The sequence below is a fragment of the Zophobas morio genome, unplaced genomic scaffold (genome assembly GCF_036711695.1).
Source record: "Zophobas morio isolate AGI-343-1 ecotype UQ-CSIRO unplaced genomic scaffold, CSIRO_AGI_Zmor_V1 ptg000018l, whole genome shotgun sequence".
Lineage (NCBI taxonomy): Eukaryota > Metazoa > Arthropoda > Insecta > Coleoptera > Tenebrionidae > Zophobas > Zophobas morio.
The window spans coordinates 2,824,461-2,846,262 of NW_026972123.1; the positions used below are offsets into that span (position 1 = coordinate 2,824,461).

At 37.6% G+C, this 21,802-nt stretch overlaps 3 protein-coding genes across 4 annotated transcripts; all 3 read right to left on the reverse strand.

Annotated features, from left to right (window-relative positions):
• Positions 1-61: 61 nt before the first annotated feature.
• LOC135130946 (uncharacterized) lies at positions 62-5,343 on the reverse strand. Its single transcript, XM_064058422.1, has 4 exons — positions 5,257-5,343; positions 4,694-4,770; positions 4,547-4,606; positions 62-4,482 (listed from the first exon to the last, which is right to left on the reverse strand). Exons 2-4 carry the CDS (start codon positions 4,712-4,714, stop codon positions 121-123), a joined length of 4,443 nt encoding a protein of 1,480 aa, XP_063914492.1. The 5' UTR covers positions 4,715-4,770; positions 5,257-5,343; the 3' UTR covers positions 62-120.
• A 1,665-nt stretch (positions 5,344-7,008) lies between these two features.
• Positions 7,009-11,462, reverse strand: LOC135130939 (uncharacterized). 2 transcript variants are annotated; one of them, XM_064058411.1, is made up of 4 exons: positions 11,356-11,462; positions 10,764-10,857; positions 10,614-10,673; positions 7,009-10,549 (listed from the first exon to the last, which is right to left on the reverse strand). In XM_064058411.1, exons 2-4 carry the CDS (start codon positions 10,782-10,784, stop codon positions 7,226-7,228), a joined length of 3,405 nt encoding a protein of 1,134 aa, XP_063914481.1. In that variant the 5' UTR covers positions 10,785-10,857; positions 11,356-11,462; the 3' UTR covers positions 7,009-7,225. The 2 variants fall into 2 exon arrangements, with proteins under 2 accessions (XP_063914481.1, XP_063914480.1); XM_064058410.1 differs by lacking the exon at positions 10,764-10,857 and having other exon boundaries at positions 11,356-11,454.
• A 4,515-nt stretch (positions 11,463-15,977) lies between these two features.
• LOC135130956 (uncharacterized) lies at positions 15,978-20,566 on the reverse strand. Its single transcript, XM_064058440.1, has 4 exons — positions 20,343-20,566; positions 19,731-19,824; positions 19,583-19,642; positions 15,978-19,518 (listed from the first exon to the last, which is right to left on the reverse strand). Exons 2-4 carry the CDS (start codon positions 19,749-19,751, stop codon positions 16,195-16,197), a joined length of 3,405 nt encoding a protein of 1,134 aa, XP_063914510.1. The 5' UTR covers positions 19,752-19,824; positions 20,343-20,566; the 3' UTR covers positions 15,978-16,194.
• Positions 20,567-21,802: the final 1,236 nt, after the last annotated feature.

Genomic DNA, 21,802 nt, shown 5'->3' on the forward strand with positions numbered 1-21,802 from the left:
TTTATAATAACCGATGCGGAGACGAGACGGTAAAAAATAATCACATGTAAGAAAAAAAGACTAGAGGAGGATGTCGTGCTTTATTTATTTATTTTTGACAACAAACAAATGAAATAATGCCTATACCACCGGTATCCTCGTTCGTGACGAAATAGCGTTGGTGTAACAATATAATGGTATTTCTTTATTATCAATAAGAACATTTATTCCGGCTCCAAATTCGATCAGCCATTCACTCCCCTTGAGTCCTTCATTATTGCTGTGTGCACCTTTTTTAAGCAGAAGCTTAAGGACTTTGTCATTTGGTCTAAAACGTGCAAGATTGAAAGGCGTTATGCGTCTACTATCAAGACACTCAATGACTGCATTATTCTCAAGCAACATTAATACAAGTTCACGGTTATGTACACGACTACATGCGTAGTGCAGAGGCGTTCTTTTGTACTTAGTATCCGCAAGATTAATATCAGCACCATTCGCAATCACTAGTGCTAAAGCACTAGAACGTTTGTTGATACAACAATGATGCACTGAAGTCATTCCTTTTGTATCACGCCAATTAAGTACCGCTGGAGTTAGCTTCTCGATCAGGAAGTTCACTACGGACTTGTGTCCCCATTGACAAGCCATGTGTATGTACATCAAGCCTTTTCGATTGACAAAGTCCAAGCAGGCACCTCTTTCTAGCAACAGTTCGCAAATTTTGTCATGTTTGCCACGAGCGGCGTTGTACAATGGCGTTCTGCCATCTAAATCTTCAACATCGATCATTATATCGAAATTAGTTAAAAAGTTTGCAATGGCGTAGTGACCGTGGGCACAAGCTAGATGAAGAGGCGTTCTTCCGTAGGTATCTACAAAGTTTACGGGTGCTCGGTACTCAATCAACAGTTGAACCATCTCAAAAAAACCTCTAGTACAGCAATGGTGAAGCAAAGTTTGGCTAAAAGCAGTCTCCAAGTGTAAGTGTGCACCATGCTGAAGCAATAGTCTGCAGATCGCGTAGTCTCCTCCAAAACATGCATAATGTATTAATGATTTCCTGTTTGAAACCAAGGAGTTCAAATTTGCGCCGTGTTGTATTAAAAAGTCGACCATTTCGTAATCGCCGTTGACGCAAGCAATTCGAAGAAGACCTTCTTCGTTTTCTGCCAAGAATTTCTCATCTTGCTTTTTCGCTGCTAGCGCTTTCATCACCTTTATTGATTTGTATTGTACGATCTGGTTGATAATAGATCTATTGGAACTATCACGCATCTGCCAGATTTCTTGGCACGTGTCGATCACGTCTTCATAGTCAAAAAGAACACAGTATTGTAGAACCGTGAACATGTTTTCTGCGAACAAATCCGTTCTCTTGTTGGTCTTTTTTGTCAAGAGAATCAAGGGTAAAACTCGGATGAAGTTTGATTCGTGAAACAGCGATTTCTGGTGTAAGACCCTCTGAATTTCTTCTTCTTCACATTTCTGCAACAGTAAAGCTAGGATTTTTCCGTTTACTTCTGGTTCAGGTTTCATGTCGCGAAACTGTGGTGGCTTTTTCACGACGAAAATATTTTCCTTGACTTGGACGTTCACCACCGGATATTTCTCGCACCACAAACAAGCCACTTCTAGCACGGTTCTTCCCCCTTCATCCACTTTACGAAACTCTCCATCTGGAAAACTTTCCACAAGATGGTGGTTCTTATACAACACTGCAACATGAATTGGCGACTTTTTCGCCAAAATCAAATCAAAGAAAAACCGAATATTGTTGTATTTTGAGTCAAAAGTGAAGTTTTGAATGTGAAGGAGTTTTTCTCTGTGTTGTGCAAGATACGCAGCTGCAAAGTATTCGCCGAAGGAGTTGTGGAAGAACTCCGCTTTGTCGCTGACATCTGTGATAAACCCTGCAGGATCCTTATCTACGATGAGTTCTCTCTTAATCTCAAGCTTCTGTAAAACCGTTTCGTCGAAGTAGAGCCTCAAAGCCGATTCTTTATAATAATCTAGTTGATTATTTTTTTCTTTGGTTATTCGCTCATAAACCAAATCGTTCACGTCCTCCATGTTCTCGATCCCTTCCTTCTCTCTAAAGTGGAAGTTAAATTTCTCCTCGACGAAGCGTTCGTACAAGTCGGCGATTGAAAAAATTTCGTCCAATAAACGACTGTATCTGAGGCGATCCCTCAATAACAGTTCCGACAAAATATATATCTGTAAAGGTATCCCTAGAATGTCGTTGTGAGGAAACAGCCGGATGTTGTTCCTTATCTTGACGAAAATCTCGTCCAGTTCTTGGTCCGAGCACTCTAACCGGTTCTTGAGATACGTCTTCTGGTCGTCCTCGTCGAACTCTTTCAACGTTCGTGATAAAACGTGGAAGTAGTTTTCTAGATCCTCACGCAAGAGACATCTGCAAGTAATCCAGTGTTGAGAGTAATCAGCTTTTGACAGTTCCTTGATAATGCTCTTGACTGTTCTGAATCCGTTATCAGACAGTTCGTCTAAACCATCCCAAAAGTACTTGACCCGACCTTCTGCAAACAAAGCTTCTACTACTTGAAAGTCGAAACGACTATTCTGCGTTTTGATTGTGTTGGCTATGTAGGTTTTGAAGTTATCGACATTGTCTCCTTTTTCGCGGAAGTACTTTGAATGATCTCTGACATAAATGAGGACGCTCCAGGTCGTTGGAGCACTGATGTTTTTCAAAGTTTTCGCAAGAGTGGTTTTTCCCATACCGGGGTCGGCACACACGAGATTGATGTTGTCGTCTTCGTACCGCGTCAGCTCCGATTCTTCAATGAAAGTACCACTTAGTAAAAATTGAGTTAGGTTTTGGTTCTTTGTTGAACTCGTGACCCATTCAAAGCCGTCCATGGAAGAAAAGTAACGCAAATGGTAGCAACGTCGTCCACGAGGTACCTTTTTAGATATAGTTGCGAATTCTTCTTTTGATATGTCGTTCTCGCTTAGTACTACGAACTCGTCTTGTTTGGTGCCGGAGTTTGCGTCAGTCAAAAACTCGTCCACGTCGATGGCTTCTACGTGCGGAAATTGCTTTTTGAATGTAGCTATTGGAGACACACAACTGACCACCACTAGACTTTTTTGTAAATCTATTTTGTCTAAGAACTGATACTTGATCACGTTCCTTGACAGAAACCTGGAAATCGGTGACGGTGGAAGATCCTCTGGTTGCCCGATCAAAAGTGCTTCATCTACCATCGCCACAAGTTTGTCTACGTCCAAAATAGCGACGATTTTCTCCCTCTTGTCGATTAAATCTTCCAACTTAATCTCCCGTTTACCTTGAATGGAACAAGTAAACGTCGACAATATCCTCTTGTACAAAATCTTCCATTTCTTCAGATTTAGCAAACTATGAAAAGGACGAAAAACGGAATAACTCACAACCGATTTAACATCAAAAACGATAAACTTTTTTCGTTCGCAGAGACCTATAGCTTTCCGAGTTGCCTCACTGTCTTCTACTACTAAAGGGCATTTACCCAACAACCACAAGAATTTCGTCCATTCTTCGTCGTTGAGGTCTTTCAAAGAGTTGACGCTAAATCCAAAAATTTGGTACTGTCTTGCGCGTTTCAAATATTCCAAATTGTTCACCGACTGTCTTTCCTTTAAACCGCACCACAAATTTTTAACATTAGGGTAAGCTTCACTTGAAAGACAAATAACGTCGAATTTTGAGATAGCTTTTCGTAACAGTTTGGATTTTTTGCCTTCGGCTTCTTGGTCAAAAGACAGAAATCGTGTGGGTGATAATATTAATAACGCAATCACGTGTTTGACGAAAGATGAATGCAGTGTGGTTTTCAGACTCATGTTCTTGCTCCAGTTCCCCACGAATTCTATATACTTTTTAAAAATTAGTTCGTCCTGACAACTAAATTTTGCTACAAAAATCGCTCTGATGTTTTTGTTGATTTCATCAATGGAGTCGCAGTTGGTAATCAAGGTAAAATTTTCAAAAAAGTGTTCATAGTCTTGTAGGGCAGTTGCATTTGTAGCCGCTATTTCAAACCGAAAGTGTTTCTTCTTCTTCTTGATTTTCTTTATGGATACGTTAAACTTCACATTGTTATTCTCCATCACAAGTTCTTTACCGTCAACGTCAAACTTTCTGTTAGTAACAAGAATGAATTTGAAAGTTCCAACAGTCGTTGTTTTTTGTCGATATTCCTCGAAATACTTCATAACGCTAAAATCCCCCTTTTTGGCCGCTAATGCCTGTTTGGTTAAAATTCCTCCAGTGTTTGCGTACTTCAACTGCACTGCATACGTCCCTTTCAGATTAACATCATTAGAATCCACATCAAAAACAGCGTCGTCCATGGATCCAAAATCAGGGTGGTTTGACCACACGTTGAATTTTGTAATTTTTTCATTGTTGATCAGGTTCAACAACAGACGTGCAACGTAAAGTTCTTCGAATAGCCCTCCATCGTCGGTGGTTCCAGGACGTTTTTTAAAGACCTGTAGATTGAAAAATAACGCTTTTATAACTGTAAACACACGTAATGGTGGAAAAGTAACTTACGAAAGAGGGCCCACTTAGGTCCAAGAGGTTCTGATAAAACTGGTTAAGGCTATTGTTATTCTGTGAAAAAGGAAAAAAAAATGATTGACCTCTATAGACTTGGAAATTGTAACTTAGAAAATGAAAAATGTTTGTGAATAGATTTACCTGTGAGCCACTTGTCGACATATTATGTAACGGCCGTTCGTCATTTGAGGGAATTACTGGTTGAGGCAACTCTAGAACTAATACTTGAGTTGTGAAGAGTTTCTCCAAAACTTGTCAAGTTAGACCAATTAAGCGGTAACGAAACACCGTGTTATTTGTTTCGTTTAAAAATAATGAGATAAACGTGTTATTAATGTTGCCAACACAGTTTTTGACATTAAATTTCAATGCTTACTAAACGACTTTTTTTCTCGATCATATGGTACTATATCAATATACCACCATTTTAACATCTTAAATATTAGTTCTCTATTGTTGTTAAATATCAAAATAAGGTCCAATTTCGTTCAATAAAATGAGTGATCAACAAAAAAACGTGGATTCGAATTAAGTATAGTAAAATTGGTAAAAGAAAAACGAAATTGTGGAGTGGAGTGGGTGGGGTTACTTTTACTTTTATTGTTTAGATTTTACTATCTCTGTCAAAATTACCAAAAATAACACATGCGGAAGAACAGAGTGAATTCTCGGTAAGCATATATACAATCGACTTCGGAACTTACTTTAAGTACACATTCCTCGTTATACATACGTGTGGAAATAAAAAAAAATGTGCGAATCTTTAGGTTATGAATCTAACCGTCAACTATAGTGTGTTTATTATAATACTGAACGACTATTAATCAACCTTGAAGGCAAATAAACAAGTCTGTATGTTGGGTTGCCTGCATCCATTTTTCGATTTGATAAATTTTTATTTTCAACGCAATTTGACAACATATTTACTTGATTTCCACCAGATGTTCCAGACGACACTTTTAGCATAGCTTTTAGCTTGCCAGACTACAACATCATTCGCAAAGATCGTGCTACAATCTCTGATAGCTCTATTGAGTACTTATTAATTACACTTAAGATAAACTCGCCAGACATTGCCGTAGGTACATTTTACAGACCACATGGTACTAATTTTAACAATCTAAATTTCTAAAATCTCTGTTATTTAAACTTGATAACTCCAACCGTTTTACCGGAATCGACCGTTGAGATATCGAAATTTTTAAAAATTCGCATTTCGTTCCGATTCTTTCGAAAATATTCTTCCGTGACCACCGATACCCTATATTTTTGGAATCAGCGTGTCGAGATCTACGTCCCTGAATTTTTTCAGAATTTTTAGACAACTTTTTTAAAAGTGAATTTTTTCCACTGGTCCCCCCTTCTTCAAATTTCGGCACATTTTGACATTTTCGAAACTTAACTAAATACATTTTCTGGTAGATTTCGAGTTCTAGAACTCACTTCCGGCCTCAGTTCTTTGATAACTGCAACCGTTTTTCCGGAGTCGTCCGTTGAAATATCGAAATTTTCAGAAATTCTCAAAAATTCGCATTTCTTACCGATTCTTTCGAAAATATTGCTCCTTGACCATCGACACCCTATATTTTTTGAATCAGCGTGTCGAGGTCTAGGTCCCTGAATTTTTTCGCAATTTTTGGACAACATTTTTAAAAGTGAAATTTTTCCAATGATCCCCCCTTCTTCAAATTTCGGCCAATTTTTGTCATTTTCGAAACTTAACCAAGTACATTTTCTGGTAGATTTCGAGTTCTAGAACTCTCTTCCGGCCTCGGTTCTTTGATAACTGCAACCGTTTTTCCGGAATCGACCGTTGAAGTATCGAAATTTTTAAAAATTCTCAAAAATTCGCATTTCGTACCGATTCTTTCGAAAATATTGCTCCTTGACCATCGATACCCTATATTTTTTGAATCAGCGTGTCGAGATCTATGTCCCTGAATTTTTTCAGAATTTTTAGACAACTTTTTTAAAAGTGAAATTTTTCCAATGGTCCCCCCTTCTTCAAATTTCGGCCAATTTTTGACATTTTCGAAACTTAACTAAATACATTTTCTGGTAGATTTCGAGCTCTAGAACTCACTTCCGGCCTCAGTTCTTTGATAACTGCAACCGTTTTTCCGGAGTCGTCCGTTGAAATATCGAAATCTTTAGAAATTCTCAAAAATTCGCTTTTCGTACCGATTCTTTCGAAAATGTTGCTCCGTGACCATCGACACCATATATTTTTGGAATCAGTATGTCGAGATCTACATCCTTGAATTTTTTCAGAAATTTTTAGACAACTTTTTTAAAAGTGAAATTTTTTCAATGGTCTCCCCTTCTTCAAATTTCGGCCAAAATTTAACATTTTCGAATCTGAATCAGGGCACTTGAACGCTGTTTCGTAGCTATCTTCCAACTTGACGGATGCTCCGATCTTAATTAACAGTCGAGCTCTTTCAAAAAGCCCCAAGTAAGGTGTTACAAAAGTGTAAAGGTTTATTAGTTCCAAAAATATTGTACACAACACGTTCGTTAGCTTGCTTCCCGAACTAGTTTTGTAAATTACTATTACAGATGGCATAGCTTCCACTGAGAATCTACGGAATTCAAATTTGCGCCGAGTCGTATAAAAAAAAGTTGACCATTTTATAATCAAGATTGAGGGAAGCGGGTTGCAGAAGATCTTATTCATTTTTTGTTAAGAATTTCTCGTCTTCTTGCCGCCATTCTTCTCAACCTCTGTCCCGATATGTATTGGTGGAACTGTATACAAGTAGAACTATAGAAACGATTTGACCAATACTCGGTTTGATCGAACATATCAATCAGGTCTTCGTAGTGGAAATGAAGACAGTACCGCAGAAGCGTATTTATGTTTTTTAAAAACAATTTCGTTTCGATGTTGGTCTTTTTTGTCAAGAGCGTCAAGGGTAAAACTCGAATGAAGTTTGCTTCGTGAAACAGCGATTCCTGGTGTAAGACCTGCCGAATTTCTTCTTCGTCACACTTCCGTAGCAATAAATCAAGGATTTTTCTATTTGCTTCTGGGTCAGGTTTCGTGTGGCGAAATTGTGGTGACACCTTAACGACAAAAAGGTTTCTGTCGACAGGGAACTTTACCAACTGATACCTCTCGCACCACAAACAAGCGACTTTCAACACGCTTCTACCGATTTCATCCACGTTACGAAACTCTTCATCTGGAAAATTTTCCAGAAGGTGGTGGTTCTTATACAAAACTGCGACATGAATTGGGGACTTTTTCGCCAAAATCAAATCAAAGAAAAACCGAATATTGTTGTATTTTGACTCAAAGGTGAAGTTTTGGATGTGAACAGCTTTTTCTTCGTGCTCTGCAAGGTAAGCAGCCGCCAAATATTCGCCGAAAGAGTTGTGGAAGAACTTCGGACAGGCTTGGTCACTCACGTCGGTTATAAAACCTTCAGGATCCTTACTGGTACTGATTTCTCTTCTAATTTTATATTTTTGTAAAACCGTTTCGTCGAAGTACAGCCTCATAGCCAACGCTTTATAATAATCCAGTTGCTTATCTTTTACGTTAAAGTATCGATTACGGATCATGTCGCTCGCGTTCTCTATGTCCTCGATCCCTTCCTTCTCTCTAAAGTGGAAGTAAAATTTCTCCTCGACAAAGCGTTCGTACAAGTCCGCGATTGAAAAAATTTCGTCCAATAAACGATTGTATTTGTGACGATCCCTCAATAACAGTTCCGTCAAAATATATATCTGTAAAGGTATCCCCAGAATGTCGTTGTGCGGAAACAAGCGAATATTGTTCCTTATCTTGACGAAAATCTCGTCCAGTTCTGAACACTCTAACCTGTTCTTGAGATACGTTTTCTGGTCGTCTTCGTCGAACTCTTTCAACGTCCTCGATAAAACGTGGAAGTACTCCTCTAGGTCTTCACGCAGAAGGTATCTACAAGTAATCCAGTGGCAAGCGTCTTCAGCTTCTGACAATTTATTGATAATGCGTTTGACTGTTTTGAACCCGTCGTTATTCAGTTCGTCCAAGCCGTCCCAAAAGTACCTGACGCGCCCTTCCGCAAACAAAGCTTCTATTACCTCAAAGTCAAAAGTGCTATTCTGGCTTTTGATTGTTTCAGCTATGTACGCTTTGAAGTCGTCGACGTTGTCTATTTTTCGGCGAAAGTAAGTTGAGTGATTGTTGACGTAAATGAGTACGTTCCAGGTTGTTGGAGCGCTGGTGTTTTTCAAAGTTTTTGCAAGGGTGGTTTTTCCCATACCGGCGTCGGCACACACGAGATTGATGTTGTCTTCGTACCGCGTCAGCTCTGATTCTTCAATGAAATTACCACTTAGTAAAAACTGATGTAAGTTTTGGTTTGTTGAACTTCTGACCCATTCAAAGCCGTCCATGGAGGAAACGTAGCGCAAATGGTAGCAACAGTGTCCACTAGGAACGGTTTTACATATAGTAGCGAATTGTTCTTTTGATATGTCGTTCTGGCTTAGTACTACGAACCCGTCTTGCTTGGTGGAGGGTTTTTCGTACGTCAAAAACTCCTCTATCCTGATGACTTCTATGTTTGGAAATTGATTTTTGAATGCAGTTATTGGAGACACACAACTGAGCACTACTAGACTTTGCGGTAAATCTGTCTCCTCCAAGAACTCGTACTTGATAATATTCCTTGACAGAAACCTGGAGATCGGTGACGGTGGAAGATCCTCTGGTTTACCTATTAATAGTGCTTTATCCAACATCGCCACGAGTTTGTCTACGTCCAAGATACCAACAATTCTATCCCCTTTGCCGATTAAATCCCCCAAACTAATCTCCCGTTTACCTTGTATAGAACAAGTAAATGTTGATAGTATCCTCTTGTACAAAATCTTCTTCCTTTTCTTCAGATTTAGCAAATTATGAAAAGTGCTGTAACCTTCAGGCGATTTAGCATTCAAAACGATAAACTTTTTTCGTTCGCAGAGACCTATAGCTTTCCGAGTTGCCTCGCTGTCTTCTACTACTAAAGGGCATTTACCCAACAACCACAAAAATTTCGTCCATTCTTCGTCATTGAGGTCTTTCAAACAGTTGACGCTAGAGCCAAGTATTTGGTACTGTCTTGCTCTTCTCAAATACTCCAAATCCTTCACCGACTGTCTTTCCTTCAAACAGTGCCATAGATTTTTAATTTTGAGGTAGCTTTCAGTAGAAAGACAAGTAACGTCGAATTTTGAGATAGCTTTTTTCAACAGCTTAGATTTTTTGTCTTCGGGTTTTGATTCAAAAGAAAGAAATCGTGTCGGCGATAGTATCAACAACGCAACCACATGTTTGACGAAAGATAAATGCAGTGTAGTTTTGGATTTTGTGTTCTGGTTCCATTTTCTTACGAATTCTATGTAGTTCTTGGAAATGAGTTCGTCTTGACAACTAAACTTTGACACAAAAATCTGTTTGATATCTTCCTTGATTGCCTCAGCGGTGTCGTAGTTGGTAACCAAGGTAAAATTTTTGAAAAAGTTTTCGTAGTCTTGTAAAGCGTTTGTATTTGTGTCTGCTATCTCAAACCGAAATTGTTTCTTCTTCTTCTTGATTTTCTTTATGGATACGTTAAACTTCACATTGTCATTTTCCATTACAAGTTCTTTATCGTCAACCTCAAACTCTCTGTTAGTAACGAGAATGAATTTGAAAGTTCCAACAGTCGTTGTTTTTTGTCGATATTCCTCGAAATACTTCATAACGCTAAAATCCCCCTTTTTCGCCGCTAATGCCTGTTTGGTTAAAATTCCTCCAGTGTTTGCGTACTTCAACTGCACTGCATACGTCCCTTTGAGATTAACATCCTGGGAATCCACGTCAAAGACAGCGTCGTCCATGGACCCAAAATCAGGGTGGTTTGACCACACGTTGAATTTTGTAATTTTTTCATTGTTGATCAGGTTCAACAACAAACGTGCAACGTATAGTTCTTCGAATAGTCCTCCATCGTTGGTGGTTCCAGGACGTTTTTTAAAGACCTGTAGATTGAAAAATAACGCTTTTATAACTGTAAACACACGTAATGGCGGAAAAGTAACTTACGAAAGAGGGGCCACTTAGGTCCAAGAGGTTCTGATAAAACTGGTTAAGGCTATTGTTATTCTGTGAAAAAGGAAAAAAAAAAATTGATTGACCTCTATAGACTTGGGAATTGTAACTTAGAAAATGAAAAATGTTTGTGTATAGATTTACCTGTGAGCCACTTGTCGACATATTATGTAACGGCCGTTCGTCATTTGAGGTTTGTCGTTGCTTTTGTGAATTACTGGTTGAGGCAACTCTAGAACTAATACTTGAGTTGTGAAGAGTTTTTCCAAAACTTGTCAAGTTAGACCAACTAAGCGGTAACGAAACACCGTGTTATTTGTTTCGTTTAAAGATAATGAGATAAACGTGTTATTAATGTTGCCAACATAGTTTTTGACATTGAATTTCAATGCTTACTAAACGACTTTTTTTCTCGATAATATGGTACTAAATCAATATACCACCATTTTAACATCTTTAATATTAGTTCTCTTGTAAAATGTACGACATTATAATAAATTTATTATTGTTAAATATCAACTTTCCGTTCAATGAAATGCGTGATCAGCAAAAAAACGTGGATTAGAATTAATTATAATAAAATTGGTACAAGCCAACGAAATTATGGAGCGGAGTGGGTGGGGTTACTTTTATTGTTTTGATTTTACTGTCTCTGTCAAAATTACCAAAAATAACACATGCGGAAGAACAGAGGGAATTCTCGCTAAGCATATATACAATCGACTTCGGAACTTACTTTAAGTACACATTCTTCGTTGTACATCCGTGTGGAAATAAAAAAAAATGTGCGAATCTTTAGGTTATGAATCTAACCGTCAACTATAGTGTGTTTATTATAATGTTGAACGACTATTAATCAACCTTCAAGGCAAATATACAAATCTGTATGTTGGGTTGCCTGCATTCATTTGTCGATTTGATAAATTTTTATTTTCAACGCAATTTGACAACATATTTACATGGTTTCCACCGGATGTTCCAGACGACACTTTTAGCTTGCCAGACTACAACATCATTCGCAAAGATCGTGCTACAATCTCTGATAGTTCTATTGAGTACTTATTAATTAAACTTAAGATAAACTCACAAGAGATTGCCGTAGGTACATTTTACAGACCACATGGTACTAATTTTAACAATCTAAATTTCTAAAATCTCTGATATTTGAACTTGATAACTCCAGCCGTTTTTCCGGAATCGACCGTTGAGATATCGAAATTTTTAGAAATCTTCAAAAATTCGCATTTCGCACCTATTCTTTCGAAAATGTTGCTCCGTGACCATCCACACCCTATATTTTTGGAATCAGCGTGTTGAGATCCACGTCCCTGAATTTTTTCAGAATTTTTAGACAACATTTTTAAAAGTGAAATTTTTCCCCCTTCTTCAAATTTTGGCCAATTTTTGACAATTTCAAAACTTAGCTAAATACATTTTCTGGTAGATTTCGAGCTCTGGAATTCACTTCTAGCCTCGGTACTTTGATAAATATGCAACCGCTTTTCCGGAATCGACCGTTGAAATAACGAAATTTTTAGAAATTCTCAAAAATTCGCATTTCGTACTGATTCTTTCGAAAATGTTGCTTGGTGACTATCCACACCTTATATTTTTTGAATCAGCGTGTCGAGATCTACGTCCCTGAATTTTTTCAGAATTTTTAGACAACTTTTTTAAAAGCGACATTTTTCCAATGGTCCCCCCTTCTTCAAATTTCGAGAAAATTTTGACATTTTCGAAACTTAACTAAATACATTTTCTGGTAGATTTCGAGTTCTAGAACTCACTTCCGGCCTCGGTTCTTTGATAACTGCAACCGTTTTTCCGGAGTCGTCCGTTGAAATATCGAAATTTTTAGAACTTCTCAAAAATTCACATTTCGTACCGATTCTTTCGAAAATATTGCTCCGTGACCATCGATACCCTATATCTTTAGAATCAGCGTGTCGAGATCTACGTCCCTGAATTTTTTCAGAATTTTTAGACAACTTTTTTAAAAGTGAAATTTTTCCAATGGTCCCCCCTTCTTCAAATTTCGGCCAATTTTTGACATTTTCGAAACTTACTTAATACATTTTCTGGTAGATTTGGAGCTCTAGAACTCACTTCCGGCCTCAGTTCTTTGATAACTGCAACCGTCTTTCTGGAGTCGTCCGTTGAAACATCGAGATTTTTAGAAATTCTCAAAAATTCACATTTCATACCGATTCTTTCGAAAATATTGCTCCGTGACCATCGATACCCTATATCTTTGGAATCAGCGTGTCGAGATCTACGTCCCTGAATTTTTTCAGAATTTTTAGACAACTTTTTTAAAAGTGAAATTTTTCCAGTGGTCCCCCCTTCTTCAAATTTCGGCCAATTTTTGACATTTTCGAAACTTAACTAAATACATTTTCTGGTAGATTTCGAGCTCTAGAACTCACTTCCGGCCTCAGTTCTTTGATAACTGCAACCGTCTTTCCGGAGTCGTCCGTTGAAATATCGAAATTTTTAGAAATTCTCAAAAATTCGCATTTCTTACCGATTCTTTCGAAAATGTTGCTCCTTGACCATCGACACCCTATATTTTTTGAATCAGCGTGTCGAGATCTATGTCCCTGAATTTTTCAGAATTTTTAGACAACTTTTTTAAAAGTGAATTTTTTCCAATGGTCCCCCCTTCTTCAAATTTCGGCCAATTTTTGACATTTTCGAAACTTAACTAAATACATTTTCTGGTAGATTTCGAGCTCTAGAACTCACTTCCGGCCTCAGTTCTTTGATAACTGCAACCGTTTTTTCGGAGTCGTCCGTTGAAATATCGAAATTTTTAGAAATTCTCAAAAATTCGCATTTCGTACCGATTCTTTCGAAAATATTGCTTCGTGACCATCGATACCCTATATCTTTGGAATCAGCGTGTCGAGATCTACGTCCCAAAATTTTTTCAGAATTTTTAGACAACTTTTTTAAAAGTGAAATTTTTCCAATGGTCCCCCCTTCTTCAAATTTCGGCCAATTTTTGATATTTTCGAAACTTAGCTAAATACATTTTCTGGTAGACTTCGAGCTCTGGAATTCACTTCTAGCCTCGGTTCTTTGATAGCTGCAACCGTTTTTCTGGAATCGACCGTTGAAGTGTCGAAATTTTTAGAAATTCTCAAAAATTCGCATTTCTTACCGATTCTTTCGAAAATGTTGCTCCTTGACCATCGATACCCTATATATTTGGAATCAGCGTGTCGAGATCTACGTCCCTGAATTTTTTCAGAATTTTTAGACAACTTTTTTAAAAGTGAAATTTTTCCAATGGTCCCCCCTTCTTCAAATTTCAGCCAATTTTTGACATTTTCGAAACTTAACTAAATACATTTTCTGGTAGATTTGGAGCTCTAGAACTCACTTCCGGCCTCAGTTCTTTGATAACTGCAAACGTCTTTCTGGAGTCGTCCGTTGAAACATCGAAATTTTTAGAAATTCTCAAAAATTCACATTTCGTACCGATTCTTTCGAAAATATTGCTCCGTGACCATCGATACCCTATATCTTTGGAATCAGCGTGTCGAGATCTACGTCCCTGAATTTTTTCAGAATTTTTAGACAACTTTTTTAAAAGTGAAATTTTTCCAATGGTCCCCCCTTCTTCAAATTTCGGCCAAATTTGGACATTTTCGAAACTTAACTAAACACATTTTCTTGTAGATTTCGAGCTTTAGAACTCACTTCCGGTATCGTTTCTTTGATAAGTGCAGCCGTTTTTCCAGAATAGTCCGTTGAAATATAGAAATTTTCAGAAATTCTCAAAAATTCGCTTTTCTTACCGATTCTTTCGAAAATATTGCTCCGCGACCATCAATACCCTATATTTTTGGAATCAGCGTGTCGAGATCCACGTCCCTGATTTTTTTCAAAATTTTTAGACAACTTTTTTAAAAGTGAAATTTTTCCAATGGTCTCCCTTTTTAAAATTTCGGCCAATTTTTGACATTTTCGAAACTTAACTAAACACATTTTCTGGTAGATTGCGAGCTCTAGAACTCACTTCCGGCCTTAGTTCTTTGATAACTGCAACCGTTTTTCCGGAGTCGTCCGTTGAAATATCGAAATTTTTAGAAATTCTCAAAAATTCGCATTTCGTACCGATTCTTTCGAAAATATTGCTCCTTGACCATCGACACTCTATATTTTTTGAATCAGCGTGTCGAGATCTACGTTCCTGAATTTTTTCAGAATTTTTAGACGACTTTTTTAAAACTGAAAATTTTTCCAATGGTCCCCCCTTCTTCAAATTTCGGCCAATTTTTGACATTTTCGAAACTTAACTAAATACATTTTCTGGTAGATTTTGAGCTCTAGAACTCACTTCCGGCCTCACTTCTTTGATAACTGCAACCGTTTTTCCGGAGTCGTCCGTTGAAATATCGAAATTTTTAGAAATCCTCAAAAATTCGCATTTCGTACCGATTCTTTCGAAAATATTGCTCCGTGACCATCGATACCCTATATCTTTGAAATCAGCGTGTCGAGATCTATGTCCCTGAATTTTTTTAGAATTTTTAGACAACTCTTTTAAAAGTGAAATTTTTCCAATGGTCCCCCCTTCTTCAAATTTCGGCCAATTTTTGATATTTTCGAAACTTAGCTAAATACATTTTCTGGTAGATTTCGAGTTCTGGAATTCACTTCTGGCCTCGGTTCTTTGATAACTGCAACCATTTTTCCGGAATCGACCGTTGAAGTATCGAAATTTTTAAAAATTGTCAAAAATTCGCATTTCGTAGCGATTCTTTCGAAAATATTGCTCGGTGACCATCAATACGCTATATTTTTGGAATCAGCGTGTCGAGATCTACGTCCCTGAATTTTTTCAGAATTTTTAGACAACTTTTTTAAAAGTGAAATTTTTCCAAGGGTCCCCCCTTCTTCAAATTTCGGCCAATTTTTGACATTTTCGAAACTTAACTAAATACATTTTCTGGTAGATTACGAGCTCTAGAACTCACTTCCGGCTTCAGTTCTTTGATAACTGCAACCGTTTTTCCGGAGTCGTCCGTTGAAATACAGAAATCTTTAGAAATTCTCAAAAATTCGCATTTCGTACCGATTCTTTCGAAAATGTTGCTCCGTGACCATCGACACCATATTTTTTTGGAATCAGTATGTCGAGATCTACATCCTTGAATTTTTTCAGAAATTTTTAGACAACTTTTTTAAAAGTGAAATTTTTTCAATGGCCTCCCCTTCTTCAAATTTCGGCCAAAATTTAACATTTTCGAATCTGAATCAGGGCACTTGAACGCTGTTTCGTAGCTATCTTCCAACTTGACGGATGCTCCGATCTTAATTAACAGTCGAGCTCTTTCAAAAAGCCCCAAGTAAGGTGTTACAAAAGTGTAAAGGTTTATTAGTTCCAAAAATATTGTACACAACACGTTCGTTAGCTTGCTTCCCGAACTAGTTTTGTAAATTACTATTACAGATGGCATAGCTTCCACTGAGAATCTACGGAATTCAAATTTGCGCCGAGTCGTATAAAAAAAAGTTGACCATTTTATAATCAAGATTGAGGGAAGCGGGTTGCAGAAGATCTTATTCATTTTTTGTTAAGAATTTCTCGTCTTCTTGCCGCCATTCTTCTCAACCTCTGTCCCGATATGTATTGGTGGAACTGTATACAAGTAGAACTATAGAAACGATTTGACCAATACTCGGTTTGATCGAACATATCAATCAGGTCTTCGTAGTGGAAATGAAGACAGTACCGCAGAAGCGTATTTATGTTTTTTAAAAACAATTTCGTTTCGATGTTGGTCTTTTTTGTCAAGAGCGTCAAGGGTAAAACTCGAATGAAGTTTGCTTCGTGAAACAGCGATTCCTGGTGTAAGACCTGCCGAATTTCTTCTTCGTCACACTTCCGTAGCAATAAATCAAGGATTTTTCTATTTGCTTCTGGATCAGGTTTCGTGTGGCGAAATTGTGGTGACGCCTTAACGACAAAAAGGTTTCTGTCGACAGGGAACTTTACCAACTGATATCTCTCGCACCACAAACAAGCGACTTTCAACACGCTTCTACCGATTTCATCCACGTTACGAAACTCTTCATCTGGAAAATTTTCCAGAAGGTGGTGGTTCTTATACAAAACTGCGACATGAATTGGGGACTTTTTCGCCAAAATCAAATCAAAGAAAAACCGAACATTGTTGTATTTTGACTCAAATGTGAAGTTTTGGATGTGAATGGCTTTTTCTTCGTGCTCTGCAAGGTAAGCAGCCGCCAAATATTCGCCGAAAGAGTTGTGAAAGAACTTCGGACAGGCTTGGTCACTCACGTCGGTTATAAAACCTTCAGGGTCCTTACTGGTGCTGATTTCTCTTCTAACTTTATATTTTTGTAAAACCGTTTCGTCGAAGTACAACCGCATAGCCAACGCTTTATAATAATCCAGTTGCTTATCTTTTACGTTAAAGTATCGATTACGGATCATGTCGCTCGCGTTCTCTATGTCCTCGATCCCTTCCTTCTCTCTAAAGTGGAAGTAAAATTTTTCCTCGACGAAGCGTTCGTACAAGTCAGCGATTGAAAAAATTTCATCCAATAAACGATTGTATTTGTGGCGATCCCTCAATAACAGTTCCGTCAAAATATATATCTGTAAAGGTATCCCCAGAATGTCGTTGTGCGGAAACAAGCGAATATTGTTCCTTATCTTGACGAAAATCTCGTCCAGTTCTGAACACTCTAACCTGTTCTTGAGGTACGTTTTCTGGTCGTCTTCGTCGAACTCTTTCAACGTCCTCGATAAAACGTGGAAGTACTCCTCTAGGTCTTCACGCAGAAGGTATCTACAGGTAATCCAGTGGCAAGCGTCTTCAGCTTCTGACAGTTTATTGATAATGCGTTTGACTGTCTTGAATCCGTCGTTATTCAGTTCGTCCAAGCCGTCCCAAAAGTACCTGACGCGCCCTTCCGCAAACAAAGCTTCTATTACTTCAAAGTCAAAATTGCTATTCTGGCTTTTGATTGTTTCAGCTATGTACGCTTTGAACTCGTCGACGTTGTCTATTTTTCGGCGAAAGTAAGTTGAGTGATTGTTGACATAAATGAGTACGCTCCAGGTTGTTGGAGCGCTGGTGTTTTTCAAAGTTTTTGCAAGGGTGGTTTTTCCCATACCGGGGTCGGCACATACGAGATTGATGTTGTCTTCGTACCGCGTCAGCTCCGATTCTTCAATGAAAGTACCACCTAGTAAAAACTGATGTAAGTTTTGGTTTGTTGAACTTCTGACCCATTCAAAGCCGTTCATGGAGGAAAAATAGCGCAAATGGTAGCAACAGTGTCCACGAGGAACGGTTTTACATATAGTAGCGAATTGTTCTTTTGATATGTCGTTCTGGCTTAGTACTACGAACCCGTCTTGTTTGATGAGGGGCTTTTCGTACGTCAAAAACTCCTCCATCTTGATAGTTTCTATGTTTGGAAATTGATTTTTGAATGCAGTTATTGGAGACATACAACTGAACACCACTAGGGTTTGCGGTAAATCTATTTCCTCTAAGAAGTCGTACTTGATAATATTCCTTGACAGAAACCTGGAGATCGGTGACGGTGGAAGATCCTCTGGTTTACCTATTAATAGTGCTTTATCCAACATCGCCACGAGTTTGTCTACGTCCAAGATACCAACAATTCTATCCCCTTTGCCGATTAAATCCCCCAAACTAATCTCCCGTTTGCCTTGTATAGAACAAGTAAATGTTGATAGTATCCTCTTGTACAAAATCTTCTTCCTTTTTTTCAGATTTAGCAAATTATGAAAAGTGCTGTAACCTTCAGGCGATTTAGCATTCAAAACGATAAACTTTTTTCGTTCGCAGAGACCTATAGCTTTTCGAGTTGCCTCGCTGTCTTCTACCACTAAAGGGCATTTACCCAACAACCACAAAAATTTCGTCCAATCTTCGTCATTGAGGTCTTTCAAACAGTTGACGCTAGAGCCAAGTATTTGGTACTGTCTTGCTCTTCTCAAATACTCCAAATCCTTCACCGACTGTCTTTCCTTCAAACAGTGCCACAGATTTTTAATTTTGAGGTAGCTTTCAGTTGAAAGACAAGTAACGTCGAATTTTGAGATAGCTTTTTTCAACAGCTTAGATTTTTTGTCTTCGGGTTTTGGTTCAAAAGAAAGAAATCGTGTCGGCGATAATATCAACAACGCAACCACATGTTTGACGAAAGATAAATGCAATGTAGTTTTGGAATTTGTGTTCTGGTTCCACTTTCTTACGAATTCTATGTAGTTCTTGGAAATGAGTTCGTCTTGACAACTAAACTTTGAAACAAAAATCTCTTTGATATCTTCCTTGATTGCGTCAGCGGTGCCGTAGTTGGTAACCAAGGTAAAATTTTTGAAAAAGTTTTCGTAGTCTTGTAAAGCGTTTGTACTTGTGTCTGCTATCTCAAACCGAAAGTGCTTCTTCTTCTTCTTGACTTTCTTTATGGATACGTTAAACTTCACATTGTCATTTTCCATCACAAGTTCTTTATCGTCAACCTCAAACTTTCTGTTAGTAACAAGAATGAATTTGAAAGTTCCAACAGTCGTTGTTTTTTGTCGATATTCCTCGAAATACTTCATAACACTAAAATCCCCCTTTTTGGCCGTTAATGCCTGTTTGGTTAAAATTCCTCCAGTGTTTGCGTACTTCAACTGCACCGCGTACGTCCCTTTCAGATTAACATCATTGGATTCCACGTCAAAAACAGCGTCGTCCATGGATCCAAAATCAGGGTGGTTTGACCACACGTTGAATTTTGTAATTTTTTCATTGTTGATCAGGTTCAACAACAAACGTGCAACGTAAAGTTCTTCGAATAGCCCTCCGTCGTCGGTGGTTCCAGGACGTTTTTTAAAGACCTGTAGGTTGAAAAATAACGCTTTTATAACTGTAAACACACGTAGTGGTGGAAAAGTAACTTACGAAAGAGGGGTCACTTAGGTCCAAGAGGTTCTGATAAAACTGGTTAGGGCTATTGTTATTCTGTGAAAAAGGAAAAAAAAATTGATTGACCTCTATAGACTTGGGAATTGTAACTTAGAAAATGAAAAATGTTTGTGAATAGATTTACCTGTGAGACACTTGTCGACATATTATGTAACGGCCGTTCGTCATTTGAGGTTTGTCGTTCCTTGTGTGAATTACTGGTTGAGGCAACTCTAGAACTAATACTTGAGTTGTGAACAGTTTTTCCAAAACTTGTCAAGTTAGACCAACTAAGCGGTAACGAAACACCGTGTTATTTGTTTCGTTTAAAGATAATGAGATAAACGTGTTATTAATATTGCCAACATAGTTTTTGACATTGAATTTCAATGCTTACTAAACGACTTTTTTTCTCGATAATATGGTACTATATCAATATACCACCATTTTAACATCTTTAATATTAGTTTTCTTGTAAAATGTACGACATTATAATAAATTTATTATTGTTAAATATGAAAATAAGGTCCACCTTTCGTTCAATGAAATGAGTGATCAACAAAAAAACGTGGATTCGAATTAAGTATAATAAAATTGGTAAAAGCCAACGAAATTATGGAGCGGAGTGGGTGGAGTTACTTTTACTTTTATTGTTTAGATTTTACTTTTTACTCTGTCAAAATTACCAAAAATAACACATGTGGAAGAACAGAGTGAATTCTTGCCAAGCATATTAACATTCGACTTTGGAACTTACATTAAGTACACATTCTTCGTTGTACATACGTGTGGAGATAAAAAAAATGTGCGAATCTTTAGGTTATGAATCTAACCGTCAACTATAGTGTGTTTAATATAATGTTGAACGACTATTAATCAACCTTCAAGGCAAATATACAAGTCTGTATGTTGGGTTGCCTGCATTCATTTGTCAATTTGATAAATTTTTATTTTCAACGCAATTTGACAACATATTGACATGATTTCCACCGGATGTTCCAGACGACACTTTTAGCATAGCTTTTAGCTTGCCAGACTACAACATCATTCGCAAAGATCGTGCTACAATCTCTAATAGCTCTATTGAGTACTTATTAATTAAACTTAAGATAAACTTACAAGAGATTGCCGTAGGTACATTTTACAGACCACATGGTACTAATTTTAACAATCTAAATTTCTAAAATCTCTGTTATTTGAACTTGATAACTCCAACCGTTTTTCCGGAATCGACCGTTGAAATATCGAAATTTTTAGAAATTTTCAAAAATTCGCATTTCGCACCTATTCTTTCGAAAATGTTGCTCCGTGACCATCCACACCCTATATTTTTGGAATCAGCGTGTTGAGATCCACGTCCCTGAATTTTTTCAGAATTTTTAGACAACATTTTTAAAAGTGAAATTTTTCCCCCTTCTTCAAATTTTGGCCAATTTTTGACAATTTCGAAACTTAGCTAAATACATTTTCTGGTAGATTTCGAGCTCTGGAATTCACTTCTACCCTCGGTACTTTGATAAATATGCAACCGCTTTTCCGGAATCGACCGTTGAAATAACGAAATTTTTAGAAATTCTCAAAAATTCGCATTTCGTACCGATTCTTTCGAAAATGTTGCTCCTTGACCATCGACACCCTATATTTTTTGAATCAGCGTGTCGAGATCTACGTCCTTGAATTTTTCAGAATTTTCAGACAACTTTTTTAAAAGTAAAATTTTTCCAATGGTCCCCCCTTCTTCAAATTTCGGCCAATTTTTGACATTTTCGAAACTTAACTAAATGCATTTTCTGGTAGATTTCAAGCTCTGGAATTCACTTCCGGACTCGGTTCTTTGATAACTGCAACCGTTTTTCCGAAGTCGTCCGTTGAAATATCGAAATTTTTAGATACTCTCAAAAATTCGCATTTCGTAAAGATTCTTTCGAAAATATTGCTCCGTGACCATCGATAACCTATATTTTTGGAATCAGCGTGTCGAGATCTACGTCCCTGAATTTTTTCAGAATTTTTTGACAACTTTTTAAAAGTGAAATTTTTCCAATGGTCCCCCCTTCTTCAAATTTCGGCCAATTTTTGACATTTTCGAAACTTAACTAAATACATTTTCTGGTAGATTTCGAGCTCTAGAACTCACTTCCGGCCTCGGTTCTTTGATAACTGCAACCGTTTTTCCGGAGTCGTCCGTTGAAATATCGAAATTTTTAGAAATTCTCA